The sequence below is a fragment of the Empidonax traillii genome, unplaced genomic scaffold (genome assembly GCF_003031625.1).
Source record: "Empidonax traillii isolate 1590-97213 ecotype Southwest subspecies unplaced genomic scaffold, ASM303162v1 scaffold56:size2478089, whole genome shotgun sequence".
NCBI classification, from domain to species: domain Eukaryota; kingdom Metazoa; phylum Chordata; class Aves; order Passeriformes; family Tyrannidae; genus Empidonax; species Empidonax traillii.
Genome location: NW_020955249.1, coordinates 2,418,263 through 2,433,127, shown reverse-complemented (window position 1 = coordinate 2,433,127; position 14,865 = coordinate 2,418,263). Strand labels below are relative to the sequence as shown.

General features: G+C 47.3%; 1 protein-coding gene across 3 annotated transcripts in view; it reads left to right on the top strand.

Moving 5' to 3' along the window:
- Positions 1–349: 349 nt before the first annotated feature.
- The window catches only part of GALNT16 (polypeptide N-acetylgalactosaminyltransferase 16), a 75,947-nt gene continuing 61,431 nt past the window's right edge, over positions 350–14,865 (top strand). For all 3 annotated transcript variants that reach the window (XM_027879718.1, XM_027879719.1, XM_027879720.1), the window contains exon 1: positions 350–650. In XM_027879718.1, the coding sequence (XP_027735519.1) occupies positions 447–650 (204 nt within the window). In that variant the 5' untranslated portion in view covers positions 350–446. The remainder of the gene's footprint in view (positions 651–14,865) is intronic.

The window sequence follows — 14,865 nt, the reverse complement described above, 5'->3', positions numbered from 1 at the left end:
CGTGGTGGTGGGGCCAGCGAGGACAGGGACCCGGGCTGGCGGTGCAGCAGGGCGGACTGCTGTGCTACCCCCGTCCCAGTAGCTGTCCCCTGGGGCTGAGCCCGTGTCACCTGCGCCCCGCCATGTGGGCCCTACCGCCCCCTCCCCGCTTCGGCTGCAGCGCTGAGCGCACCCTCAGCGACATCCCGCCGGCAGCCTGCCCCGGCTCCCCCAGCCGGCCAGGCCGGGAGGAGGAGGAGCAGGAGGAGGCGCGGAGCCCTCCGCCCCCTGCGGCGGAGCGGGCGAGGCGTTAGGACCCGGCGGCGGCGGCTGGGCGGTGCGGGGCCGGGGCCGGAGCGGTGCGGGGCGGGGGGGAACCGCGCCGCCGCCTCTTTCTTCTCTCCTTCCTCCCACAGCCGTCCCTGCCCGTCGAGGCAGCGCTCCCAGGCTCCCCCGGGGCACTCGGCATGAGGAGGATCAGGGCCAATGCTATCGCTATCCTGACCGTCGCCTGGATCCTGGGCACTTTCTACTACTTATGGCAGGACAACAAACCCCGCTCGGCGGCTGCCGGCAGGTCCGCCGGCGGCAGTAGCGGTGGCGCCCGGAGCGGGCAGAGGGCGGCCGGCAGGCTGGAGCTCCGCCGAGAGGAGAGGACCATCCCCCTCATCGTGAGTGAGCGGCGGCCGCCGGCATCCCGTCCTGCCGCGGCGGGGAGGGATGCTCGGGGAGGGAACCGCCGCGGCGGGCGCGGGATGAGCTGGCGGAGGGCTGCGCTTTGCCTTCGGGTTGTTTTCTGTTTATTTTAGCATTCGTGCTTGTCACCATGGCAGCCGATACAATCGGGGAGCAGGGTGGGCACGCTCGGGGGAATAGAGTAATGTCGTGGGTAAAGTGTTTGCGAGTTGTCTCCGCCGCTATCACTCAGCCCAGGCTCTGCTCCTCCAGCTGAGAGCGACTGCCCTTGGCCAGGAAAAAGGGCGGGTGAAACAGCTGGAAGGTTTTTGGTTCGTGTTCAAGAGGCGCATACATACACATGTATACACACAGGCATGCATGTGATCACAGTGCTTTCCTGTCAAGACCAGCAAAGAGCCATGACCTCTCACAAGCCCATCCTTCCACCAACCGGGCTCTGAGCATAGGGCCAGGGAATGCGAGTGGCATTACAGTGGAGGATTGTGCAACCGGTACCAGCCTCGGCCCCCTCCGCTTGGAGGACCTGGACACCACTCATGAGTTTTGTCTCTTTTAAGCCAGAGACAGTAGCCTGTGAGTTGGGCTCAGAGTTTGGGCAGGGTGGGAGTTGGAGGGGAGCCCTCAGGCCTCTTTCCTATCCTTAGGGGCCGTAGCAGTGCCCTCATGTGCTACTTCAGTTTTGTTGAGAGCCGCACACACTGCCTTCCTTGGGTATCTGTGGCTCAGTAAGGTGATAAAAGTGAGCTCCTGACTTAAGGATGATGAGAACCTTTCTGCTCTGTCTATGGAGGTGATTTGTCCTCCCTTCAGCCTGTATAACAGCATCAATAAAGCTCTCTCAGCTCTAGGCAATAGCTTCATAAAAAATAAACCAACCCCTGGAGCAAAAAGTGGCCTGGCAGTACCATTCCTGGGAGTGAATCTAGCTGAAGCAGTTTGGGAACTGCACAGTGTGTCACTCTTTGGCTGCAAATCCATTTGTCAGCTGGTTATGCACACATCGAAGTGAACGAAAGCAGCAGCCTGGTCAGAGTTGGGGCAAGGACTGGGCACCAGGGCTCTCCACTTTCTTCCTTGACTGGCAGTGGGGGTTTTGGCCTGTGTTTCTCTTTTTGCCAGCTGTAAAGTGGGGGTGGAAGATGCATGTATGAGTATTTGGGAAGCGCTATGAATGTTTGGAAAATGCTGTCAGAACATTCCCAACCTTCAGACAGCAGAGTGGAAACCCTTCAACTGAGACCCTTGCCATTGCTTGCATCTGCCGAAACTCAAAAGTCAAAACTGAGGCTCATGGGCAGAGTAAGGATGTTATTTGCTGCTCTCTAGGGCCGTGGGCTTCCAGCAGTTCAAGCTGCTCTGCTACGCATCTCTATGGATCTCTGTGCATCCTCCTCTATGGAGCAGGACTGTGGAAATTAGTACAGTGAGGCAAGGAGCTTTGTGCGAGTGCTGTTATTGCTGTAGCTATTTGGGCATGCAGGAAACTGCTCTCAGGCTGACCAGGGCTGAGTTGGATAAACAGAGGATTTAGAGCACTCCTGCCTTTTTGATTCCACCTTAGTAGCAGAGGAAGCTGCCCCTGAGCCTCTGAATTCTTGTGTGTGTGCTAGAACAAGCTGCTCTGGCAGTTCTAGTTTTCCATTCCACCACTTATTCCTTCTGGGTTTTTATAGCATTTACTTTATTCCCTCTCAGAGGGCTTGTGAGGTTGCCCGAGTCCATATCATCTGCTAAGCACCTTAAAATCCTCGGGAGGAGGATGCTGTGGCAGCGCTGCGCATTGTTATGTTGCTGCTGTTTGAGGGGAGGCGGTATGTGCTCATGGCTAACCACAAAGCCTCTCCTTACAAGATGTAGTGCTGTGCAACAGCCACTCCAGCTCTGGTCCTGTTCTCAAAACCATGTAAAGCATCCCAGCTCTGCTCCATGCCTGAAATCCCTTAGCAAGGAAAAATATTCATACTTTGCCCCTCTGTAACTGGAATCCCAGGATGTGCCAGCCCTCTCGGGTATGTCCTGACCCCTCTGCAGGCAGCAGCTGAGATGAAGGAGGACCCTCTCCTGATGCACCTGACAGTGGGGCATAGTGGAAATATGACATTCTGACCTGCCACGATCCATTTACATAGAGAAGGGAAACAGGAGGGTTTGTGGTATTTGGGCTTCCCCTCATGCATGCAGAGTGGTTTCCCAAGGGTTTGGTGGGTTGCTGTGAGAGGCAGTCTGGTAAAATACAATATGTGTGCTCCTGTAACTATGCAGTGCCATGGCTATGGGGAGCTTGATGTGCTTTACTGTGAGGCACATAACGAGCCAACTGGGCCATGGCGTCTGCCTGTGCTGCTGGGGCCAGAATCAGGGAAGTGACTGTGGGTGGGCATAGGGTGGAAAGGTTGGCAGGGGTCTGGGGATAACCCCCACAGGGGGTGGCATCTAGCTGGGTCTGAGCAGGGGTCCTGTGGCTGAGTTAGCTGTGTGAGCTGGCAGGGCTGCTTACGCCAGGGCTGTAGCTGTGCAGGTGGCCCTCAGCGTGGCCTGGCTTCATCTGACTGCACAACATGTGGGCTGCAGCAAGGCCCACTGCCCTGTCCCAGCCAACATAGAAAATGTGCCATTTCAATTGCTCTGCTGGAAAAATAATGAATCTAGAGAAGCAGCTGCCCTTTGGCAGTGTAGAGCCTTCAACCCTGAGTTAATTCCCATCAAAGTTGGGTTACTTGACTTAATGTGTAATGGCAGTCTCGTGTAAGGGGAGGCATGCCTGTGCTCTGCCTGCTTCTCGTGTTCCTTGTCCTTCTGCAGAGCCACTGAGACAAGCTGCCCATTTTTAACCAGCTTTTGGTTTCCTCTGCTCCTCATGAGAGATGGTTTTGGAGTTCAGGTTTGGGCTCATCTGCAAATAAGAGTGACTCATGACTTATGGGTCTGTGGAAAATATTTTTTCATTTTTTTAAAACCGGCTGCTCTTTTGTCTGGGGAAAAAGGAAAAAATCTTTCTTTTGGGTGAGTGTGTCCAAGAGTTCTGCTCTTGCATCTATGCTATGACATTTCAAAATTGCGTGGGTTTAAAAACTGAAGTGCTTTTTGGGCTTGTAGTTTTCTTCTTTATTCTCTCTCAATGTGGAGAATAAAAAGCACCTCAGGTAAACACTGTAGTTGATTGCAAGTATCAGCTTGAAAATTATTTTTTACTTGTTGACCTCATGTTTATTAGCACAACTTTAAACTTAGAATCTGGATGTCTGATTCCCAGAGTCAGCAAGGGAAATCTTTGAATATTTAAGTTGAGGCATGGGTCTATCAGAAATCAGTGTCTCAGAAGCAGCTCGTGCATTGCAAGTGATCATGCAAATCTCTGCTTTGTACGTAGAAATCTTGACATGTGGTCTCTCTTCAATAGCGTTGAAACAAACAGGCCCTAGAGGTGCCTGAAATAAAAATTCAAAAATTGGTAAATGTCAGGGCTGACTTGGTTACACTGAGCCCCTGCATGTTTCCCCTTCCACTTCCCACAGAGGGTGGAAACACAAGTGAGTGCCACAGTCCTAGGAATGCATTTTTATTTTGGAGCACAGCTCTGCCAGTTGGTTTGTGTGTTGAGTGTTTCTGAAGGATGGACTTCTTCCCTGAGCTCTGTTCTGTCCCTCCCAGGCAAAAGGTTGTCCCCTGCCTCCAGGAAATTTCCAAGGACTAGAAGCTGTGCGGTTTGTCTTTGGAAGGGTTTTGGCATCATTCCCACACTAGGTACAGGTGGTTAATTGTTCACCACATACTGCTTGTCTATTTTAGTATGGCACTGATGGACAGAGCCCATCTGTTCTTCCACCTCTAAAGACTGTGGCATGGGAAGTTCTCCCAATGTACTTGTGTCTTGTTGAAGAGAGCAAGGCCATTGCTGCCACGTGGGCAAAACTTGTTGGTGAGAGGGGTGGTTGGTAGTAGCTTTGAAAGAGGAATTTTTCTGTTGACTTGACTGTAAGCTGAGGGTGAGAGTATTTACTTCCATTTCCCAGTTAGAAGCTGGATGTGAGGCTGCCCATGGTCTTCTCATCTTGTTCACTTCCCTGGGGTGTTGTGAAAGCAGCGACTCACCTGAAAGATAGAGTGCTGTTATTTAAATGCTCTGAATTTTGTTAGGCTGGTGCCCAATTGCTCTTTGGAGCAGGTATGATGCCTCTTATCTTTGTCAGTTGCTCTTTGGAACAGTTATATTGTCTCTTGTCTTTGTCCTGCCAACTTTTGTGACCTGTGTGTTTCCTCTGTGACCCCACTAGAACCTGTTTGGCAGTGGAGAGACCCTATATTGTAATGCTGGCTCAGGTTGCCTGGGCTCAGCCCTGCTGGCTGTTCCCTGCCTCGTTGCTCAGCCATGTAAAATGAGCACTGGGGAGATGAGATCAAGGCCTTCTATTTCCTTGTAGCAAAGGCTTTCTAAATGCTCTGCAAAACATCACTGAACTGAGTGTCACCTGCCTGTGGTGAGGCAGCGAGCAGGAGATTCCTCTGGGACGCTTTGCTGAGGATGGGAGGTATCTGAAGGCATCAAACAAGTTGGTAAAGAAAGATTGTTTAATTCTCCCATATTATTTAGCTAGAAAATCATCAGGGGCTGGGGTTTACCTGCTTGTCTGAGTTGTCAAACTAGCATATTTAAGCACACTTGTATTTGCTACCATGTAAGAGCACCTTGATATATGCTCTTCAGACCCTGGTACACGTAACTAACTTGGCCAAACAGTACGCTCTGCAGCACTGGTGTTACCTTTGGCCACGGGTATCTGAATCCTATGAAGTAGGTGCTGGCTGATGTTCACTGTGTGTTCATGAATGATTTTGTTCTCATCACTTCATTGTGTTCCCTCTGCACACAGCTTTCGGAGGATACTGTTTTTCTCACAACTGGGATATCCTGCAACTTTCATGGTTTGCTAAGTGATACCATTTTCAAGGACTTGTATCCCATTAAGGCTCCTGCATGTGTGTCTGCTTGGAGGCATATCTTTTAGCCTGAGGCATGTAAGTCTGGGAGTTGAGGTAGACCCTAAATAACTAAAAAGCCTTTGACAAACCCAACAAGAGGGGGAAGAACACTAGTTCCCTGCATTGGCATATTGTCAGGCTTGATTTCACTTCCTGCTGTGCTGTGGAGAAGACCTAATATTTAATGAGATGCCACAGTCCATTTCACCAGGCTCCTTACCATTTTACTCACACCACGTGTCTCCCTCTTGAATCTCCTGCCTTTTGGGGCCAAGATCAGGAATGTGGCTGTATAGGTTTCTTTCTGCTCTTACGCTGGGTGGCTGCATGTCAGTTTACACACTTGTGAACTCTTCATCCTACCAGCCTGCAAAACAGTCCTGCTCTCTGTGTCTCTGCATATATCAGAAGTGTTGCAAATAAGGTGGGAAAGAAGCTGCAGGTTGCAGTGCCAATGCTTTTGTAGGTGAAGGTGCCCCTGCCAATTGCTGGGTTTGTCTGTGATGTTCAGCCTGGCCATTCCCCTGCCAAAATGCAACACCTGCCTGGCTCTTCCCTACAACTATATGGCTTCTGCTCTTCCCAGGGACACAGGGTGGGGGACACAGCCTTCAACGCTTGGGATTTTGTGGCAGCCGTTCCTGCTGTGGCAAGACTCCTGCAACACTGATTTTTTTTGGATCTCTGTGGAATCTCTCTTATGGCATGTAAGAGGCCTGTGCCGGTTCCCTGGGGACGGATGACTTGGTTTCTCTGGGGGTATTACTGCAGGAGGAAGATTCAATGACAACTTGACAGTTTAATATTTTATTTACAGTGTTTATGTTTTATAAATGTGGGAATGACTGCTGTTTGCCTAAGTGACAGAAAATTATTTTAGTATTAATTTGTCCCAGTGGCCCATGTGGTGCATTAAAAAATGAAATAAAAGTAAAAGAAGTGGTTTACAATAGTAATACTAATAAAATCCAGTTTGCAGCACTGGCCTTAGTTGTTAATCAAAGTCATGATGTAGCTGCAGTGAAGTAGCTGGGGCTTGGGGAACATGGTGATCTGGGCAGCCTAGTGCAGGGTGTAGATGTGAGGGGAGTGCAAGTGTAGTGCTCCTGAAGATGATATATTTTACTATAGCCTTTCCATTAAATCGGTGAGTGAAGCAGTTGCAAGTTTTAGCTAGCTGAAGCATTCTTTAGTATGCAGCTGCTTCCCCAGTTAGATTTGTCTTTGCATATACAAAACTGCCTTAAGATTTAAAAGCTAAAAATTTAGCACTGCTGCTGGAAACGGAGTGCTTTGGGAGACATCTCAGGTTGCTGTTTGATGTTTGAAACTTGGTCCAGACACTTCATCCTGAGGCAAACAGGTTGAGAGTCTCTTGAAAGTCAAGGGGAGAAAATGTGGTTTTGTTTCAGTGGCACTGAACTGGGGCTGCCCGTTTTGGAGCACTGAAAATGACAATTACTCCTGTTAGAAAAACATGCGGACTTACACAAAGGCAATGAAACAAACAGAGGTGCGTGTGCTGGGTATGAAGCATGCGGCTCAGTGGAGTTCAGTTGTGCTGTGCCTTGTCTCTCTTCTGCAGGGGAAGCCTCAGGACAGAGCCTGGCAAGGTGGGATATCTTGCTCTTCCTTGTCTCCCCACAGGATGCCAGCTGGTTGTTCCTATTCCATGTCACCTCAGTGACAGTCCCAGGACCTCACTCTCTGTTTCCTATTTTGGTTGCGTTTGCTGCTTATTCGTTCTCCTCTAGCCCTACCTGCCAGCTTCTGCAGTAGGGTCGTGGGCTCTTCGGGGTTGTCCTATTAGCTGTCCCTGCTGTTCTGTCTGTACAGGCTTAGTGCAGAGGCCATGATCGGCAACACACCCCATACTGCCACGTTAAGGGAAAGATAAAACTGAAGTGAGAACTATGGACTGGGAGCTGAACTGGCTTATTGACTGAGCTGCAAACTCATCTTCAAACTTCAAACAGGCTCTTTATGTGCCTCAGTTTCCCCGAAGTCTAAAATGGAAATTTTATTTGCTTCACAGGGCTTTTGGGAGGCTTAGCTTGCAAGTTTTGTAAAGGACTGGAGATGAGAGAGATAACCTTAGCAAAATATTTGGTTGAGTTCTCCCTTTGTATATCTTTGAATCAGCAACGGTATTAGCAGAAACACAGCAGGTCAGGGCCAATCTGCTGCAAGAGGAAGGTGTTAAAGGCACAGCATGGGCTGCTCCATGCACTAAACAACAGGGTTTATTAGGAACGTCTGTATCTTACCTGCTACTGTCTTTCACTGTGTTTTTATAATCATATATTCTTGCAACTTATAAAAGTGATAAAGGACTGGAGGGCGAATGTCTGCTTCAGATTTCCAGGTCCCAGCTGTGCTGGTGCATGTGGAGACAGTGAGATATATAGGAGTACATTTAAACAAAATCAAAAACAAGGTAAAAAAAAAAATATAGTGGTCTCTTGGGCCCCATCTTTGCGGAGAAATTACCTATGTTGTGATGTGCTTTGAGCATATGGGCAGTTTTTCAGTGTTGGTGGAGACTGGGTTTTGATAGACAGCTGTGTGCTCTCTTTGGAGCTACTTTGTTTCAGCTACTTCAGGGGCATCATTTCTGCAGAGACCTACCTCAACTCCCTCTGCAGTGCCAGTGCAGGTTTTGCAGCACTGTTGGTGTCTGAGCCCTGTGCATCCCCAGAATGTGAATGAAGCTGCCACGTGGGGCTGCCCCTGGGCTGGGAAGCTGTTTTGGCTGGTCAGATAATGCTTGGTTGGTCGTCCTGCCATGATGGAGCTGTGGAGTTGACTTTGTGCTTCAGGCTTCAAGGCTGGCATAGTGCTCTAACTTCTGACTGTTACAGGATGGTCACTGATGACATTTGGTTAAAGCTGCAGAAAATGATCTGATTTAACCCCTTATTTTCATTCTCCCCCTTTCCAATTTTTTTGTCTTGTACGGTGAAAGATGATCCTTTTGAGGAGACTTTGTTTTACTGTAGCAGAAAGAAAGGGCACTTGTGCTGAAACCTGAATCGTCCATTTTGTGTGCCTGTGGGGAAAAAAAAGGAGTATTTTTCTTGCCTTTTTGTTTTGGATAACAGCCCTGAAGCAGTTAGGGCTTGGCTGGAAAAGTGCTTCTAATAAATGAAGGTGTCTTCTGAGATTCTCTGAAAAAAATCTTTCTGCAGGACAAAATTGTAAAAATTATGCTTTCCATCTGCTTGCATGCTGAGTGCCCTGAACAAAGTATCTGGTGCCAGAGTGTGTCATGCCCAGTAATGCCATGCTGTAACTTTGTGCCTTTTGGTACCAAGTATGCAGTAAAAAGCCTAATAAATGAGGAAGTGTGTAAGAGCTGCAAAAAGCAATGTAACTCCTTGGGTAACTGGCTACTTAGTCTCTGAATGCAGGAATATGGATAGAGTGACAGTACAAATGGGAGCCATCACATCCACACAATGAAGCTGAAAAAAATTGTGTTCCTTAGTTTCCCAAAGTCTTATGAAATTGTAGAAATTAATAGTAATGCATTGAAGTTAGCAAATGTGAATGTTGCAAGTGCTCACTGTAGGCTCCTGGTGTGTGTGATGTGTTTCCCAGCTGCTATAATATGCTTGTGATTTTTGGTGTTTTTTTTCCTTATTCCTTTCTGTGAGATTTTTCAGATAGTAGTAGGAATTACCAACAGGCTACTGATAGAGTAGGCTGTATGTGTCTCCCAACCTTCTGAAATGTCTGAGTTAGTCTGAACTACCTGTTTTATGCTTAAAGATAGGGCACAGTCTCTCACAGTGACCTCAGGGTGGGTTCACAAGAGCATTGACAAACAGGTAGGTCATAACCCCTGGCATAGTGATGCAGAGTTGCCACATCCCTGCTGGTGCTACACGTGCAGAGCTGGCTCCCCTGGCAGTACCAGCTGCAGGCTGGGGTGAGCACAGTCATATTTCCCTCACCGCTCGGAGTGCAATGTGGTGTTTACACTGAGCTTGGGTTGGCACCAGACGGATGGATGCTCTGCAGTGAGGTAACCCTTTCAGAAAATCTGTTGGAGCAAATCTGAGCGAACTTGGCATCTATTTGCATCCTCACTGCGTTTGAGTAGTCTAAGTCTGGTTGTGCCATACCTTGAAATGCCAGATTGCTGTGCTATGCCTGCTTCCTGAGTGACCCTGTGGGGCATTTCCAGGCATTTGCAGTCTGTACTGGGAAAGCTGGACCACACTGGCTGGGCAGTCCCAAAGATACTTTGGGGAGGGTTGGAAAATCAGTGTTCTTGAGGACTAGCTATGAATCTGGCATTTCAGGTGATGATGATAAGATGCAGTCAAGTGAGTTCTGGCCTTGGAGAGGCAGCCCAAGCACCTATCAAAAACTGCCTTTGGCTGTGTGGTCCTTGAACAGATACAAATCTCATGTTAAGCAAACCTCAGGGAGGTGGTTTACAGTGAAAATAAACACTATCTGTACAGCACAGGATACAGATTGAGTCACATCAGGTAATAGGAAAAATCTGCTGATCTGCCTGCATCAATCTCCTTACAGCATTATTGAAAATTATGAATTGTAGATTATTTACTCATTAATTTTCTTGGACCTTAAGTCTCACCCTCAGGAAAGATGTGCTGGAGTTGAAGGAAACATGATGGGGTGATTCAAATCATTGTGTGTGACAGGGCTAATGTGAAATACAGGTTATTGCTACATTCTTCGTTCTGCTGCCATTCAGCTGTTAATTGTGCAGCGCTGCCCTCTGTGGTACCACTCTGACCTTTGCTGCCCCTTGTATCTGGGAGTCAAAAGGGCAGCCTGAGTGCTTCTGCCAATCCCTTGGTTTTGGATGCATTAGTCATGGCATGGCAGTGCCATTGCAATAGAGTCCTCTTGCCCACTGACAGCTTCCTCAGGGCAGTGGGTCTTATCAACTCTCACTTGCACTGAGGAACTGTCAGGGACAGTGTACTGTGAGGACCTTGTTAGAGACATTTGATGTGTGCAAAGCTGAGCCCTTTAAATCTTGGTGCCCTAGTTAACAGGGATTTAGTCCTCCCAACCTGTCACTGTCCATCTCATTTTTCCCCCTTTCCTTTTACTTAGAGGATTATAATTGTTGCATTGAGCTTAAAGGGGATTGGAATGCTCTGTATTTTTCTTCTGCTTTTGCCGAATATGTCCTAAGAGACATCATAAAGAATGGCCAGAAATGGATAAATAGGTATTAGCACCACTGCAAGTGCTGAAGATGGGGTGAGAAAACTCTCCCTACCCTGTTGTGCCTGTGTTATTGCAGAGTCTGCACAGGATGCTGTGGCAGCTGCCTGACACACTGGCATTAGTCTGTGTCCACAGATTGCTGGTAAGCAGGAGCAGGGGCTCCTGCAGTCAGCTGGGCAGGATCAGCAGCTGCAGGGGGGGAGAGTTTAAATGCAAATAGGTTTATGAAGGGATCCCCTTCTTATTTTTCTGTGTTGCCTGCACCGTAGGAGCCTTGTAAGACGTTCTCTAGTTCCCCAGATGATGAGTGCATGAAAGGAACTTGCTGCTGCCAGTGGGTTGCATGTTCAGAAAACCCAGTACTTGAGTGCACAGTTCCTTCAGCTCAGCTTTATCGGAATCCAAATTCTAAACTTTAAATGAAATATCTTTACTTTTTCGGTGGAGCAGGGAGAGGGGTGTAGGTGGGTGAGGCTGTTCACCATGAAATAATACATAGAAGTGTTAGAAAGCAGAAATGCAGGGTGACCATTTGAACTCCTCTAGTTTATATGGCAGTGAATCTGAGAAATTAGGAAATAATGACGCATATGGTATTTATGAAATATCCAGGAAATTGCTGAACTAAGTCTTGTGACAGATTCATTAAGACTAAGTAAGTTTCAAGTATCCACAATACAGCATCAATTTTCTTGTCCAGCTTTCTGTTAATGCTTTTATAATACCACTAGAAATACACTTCCTACTGTTATATTTAACTTGCTGGCCCTGTGTGCAGCTTTAATTGTGGTCTTCGCCATTCTCTGTGCCAAGGATAACCACGAAGCAAGTTGCCAGAAGGTTATTTTGAATCACGAAAGGCAATTTGTATCTTTATGGTCTTGAGTAGGTGAGTTGGATTTGAATGAAGAATATTTCTACTGAGGTCAGAACTTGCTTTAAGTTTTCTGTTTCATTTCCCTCCCCAAGGTAAATTCCCATAGCATTGTCCCATATCTGAAAGGGGTAGATTTATATGCCTTTTGGTCAATGCCTGTCAGCTGGGAGTCCTTTTAGAGTCAAATGCTGCTTAGCCTGGGGTGGGCTCAGCAGCCCTGCAATGCATAGGTAGACCTGCACGTGGTTGCAGTGGGGGTGACTCCAGCCATTACCTGGCTTTGCTTGGCAAGAACTGGGTGAGGGCTGGCAGCGTGCTGAGGATTCAGGTGCAAAAGGGGAGACGTGAAGAGAAGCTGTTCTCTGTGAAAACTCAGCCACTCGGGCAGCTGCCAGCTTTTCCCCTGCCCCAGCTGTAACTCTGTGTGCCAGGGGAGTGCATAGAGGAGCTCACAGCTAGATGTGTTTCTCTGTAGCGGGCTCTTTCTGTATGTGAGAGACTTGTTTGGGGTCTCTTCTGGGAGAGTGAGGCATGGGGACTAATTGAATAATAAACTGTTAGGGCCTACCACAAGCCTTCCTGGAGTTATCAGTCGCCGTGCCATCCTTTTCCAAGCAATTTTCATATCAGAGTTGCCTGAGATGTCCCATTTGTCTTTTTCCTACCCAAGACCTCACACTAGGCTTATGCTGCTGGATGATTCCTGATTATCTGCAGATCTCTTTGGATATCCAGACTGGGGGATCTTCTGCATAGGATGAAATGGGAACCAAAAAGACCAGGAAGGTATAGCCTCTGCAGATGAGTAAGGTAAAGAGTTGGGGATAGAAAGTATTCTTTACCTCATTTCCTGGTGAAGAGCTGAGATTAAACCTCTATCTCTGCTGAAAGGAAGCAAAGGCATAATTGAGATCTGCTAATCTCTGGTTATTAACTCTGCTGAAAATACCAGTGAAGCCAAGACAGCTTGGATATTAACTGTGTACCAACACTTATTCAAAGAACTTTCTACTGGATTCCAGCAGCTACTAAGAGACAAATAAAACTCAGTTTGCCCTCTGGTAGCTGCTGTTGTAACTGGCTGTACCTCACTACGTTTCGCCTTGATAATATATTCGGACCACGTCCCCACCTCTTGTAATTTCTGTGATCAGTGATGAGTTGGCTACCTAAAGCTACTTTGGCACTTAGTGCATGTAAGCTGAACGGGCTAGGACAGCTTGGAGGGAATAAATTTGGCTTGTGGCTGGAGTGGGGTGTTGGGAAATCCCCTCCCCCTGCTTACCTCAATTATCCCAAATGCTGACTCAGGTTTTGGTGTGAATTTCTTTCTATATGTTCATTATGGGGGAAGAAGCAGCATTTGAGGATAAGCTGCTGGGAGAGGAAGTGGGGAGACAGGTTAGAAAAAGCTTGTAAATGATTCCTGTATGTACAAATGTTAATTATTAAACCTGCTACTACTGAGCAACATGACTTCTCGTCATGATAAACTGCCTGTTCAGGCTGGACAGGAATAAATATCAGGGTGTTTGCTGAGCTCTGGAAACTGGACTTCAGGTTTTCCTGCTTCAACCCTAATATGAAATGGTGTTGAAACACCCCTTAGCAGGCTGCGGTTGCAACCAGCGGGGCTCCTTTGGGCTGATGCTGCTTCTTCAGTCTCAGTTGTGCTTTTGGAGAGTTAAATTCTCCACTTAATCAAGGTAAAGTGTGGTTCCCCATGCTATATTGTTTTCAATGCCGAATGATGTTTGTAACCATTGTCTGGCTTCTAGTTCTGTGCTTAAGGCAGTATCTTCTGTAATTAGATCTTCTGGATGGAAAATACACTGTAGCACTTCTAATCATTCTCTCTGAAGAAGAAAGTGTGATTTCATCTGGGTGTGTGTTTTCATCTGGGTCTATGTTCCTGGTGTTTGTGTGTTCTCTTTTTTGTCTTGCTACTAAGTTCTTTACACAGATAACAACATAAGAGCCTGGATGCTGAAATGCCTATATGCCTGGCCAGTGGCATGTGGCACAAGTTGTCACAGGCTATGCCATCTGACTGGGCATATGGCCTTTTCCCCACAGGTTATTAATAGTCTAATGCAAGCGCAAACAACAGTTTCTACTTTTGTAGGAGCAGAATTTTACAAGGGTGAATTCAGCTGATTGTACTCATTTTCCCTCAAACAGGAGTCTGAATGTAGGGCATCCATTGCTGCTACTGCACACCCAACTTTGTGTTGAGAAGGGGTACTTTACAAGTTCGGACTCTAGCAGTCTGGACAACATCAGATAGATGATAAGCTACAAATGGATGACCAGGCATTTACCCCCATTGCTTTGGCAAGTGGTATTGGGTAATATTTGTTGCCAGTAATTCTGTAATGCACTAGGGGAAACTTCTTGAATATCTCTGTATGGTTCTATTGGGGTGATGGGAGTGGGACAGAATTGGTTCTGCAGAATTGATCCTTCAGAATGGCTCTGCACTGTAAGAGAAATGGCTCTTTGGACTTACTTGAGGGGAAAAAATGGCCAAAATAGACCAAAACCCCTGATAATCTAAAGGAAACACCTTTGCTCCTGAGAAGGATGAGTGAAAAATTCCCACCTATTTGGTAGGACCACTCAGGCTCCCTGTAGTCTTTGGTTCCAGAAGAGCTATGTGCAATTCTCCTGCCAGTTCAGTACCTCCAGCGTTACCAAAGTGCATGTGAAAAGCAACTGTATGGGAATGTCTTTGATGGCAGAGGGTAGCTCAGCTATCTGTCCTCCAGACAGACATCAAGTCTGACAAGAAGGAAGATATTTATACTGTTCTTTAAATAAGTGTTGACCTAAAAGAACTTGTTACTGTGCATTTCTCAAAAACCTGTTTAGAAAAAGGTCTCTTAGCTTTAACTAAATTAATTTGGTACATTTCTGAGAGTGTGATGGTGATCAGCATTATTCTTCTTGGTTTGCTGGACTAGCTTATCTGAATTTGAGGAGCTTCCTTGGTGCTTCCTTGGGATCAGAAAGGTGTACAAAGAAGCACGGGGTGCAAGGACTTTTTTTTCTTTAGTATGTTCTCCTAGTACAGAGGAGGTGTGGAAGTACTAAAATATACATTTAAAACACTTAAA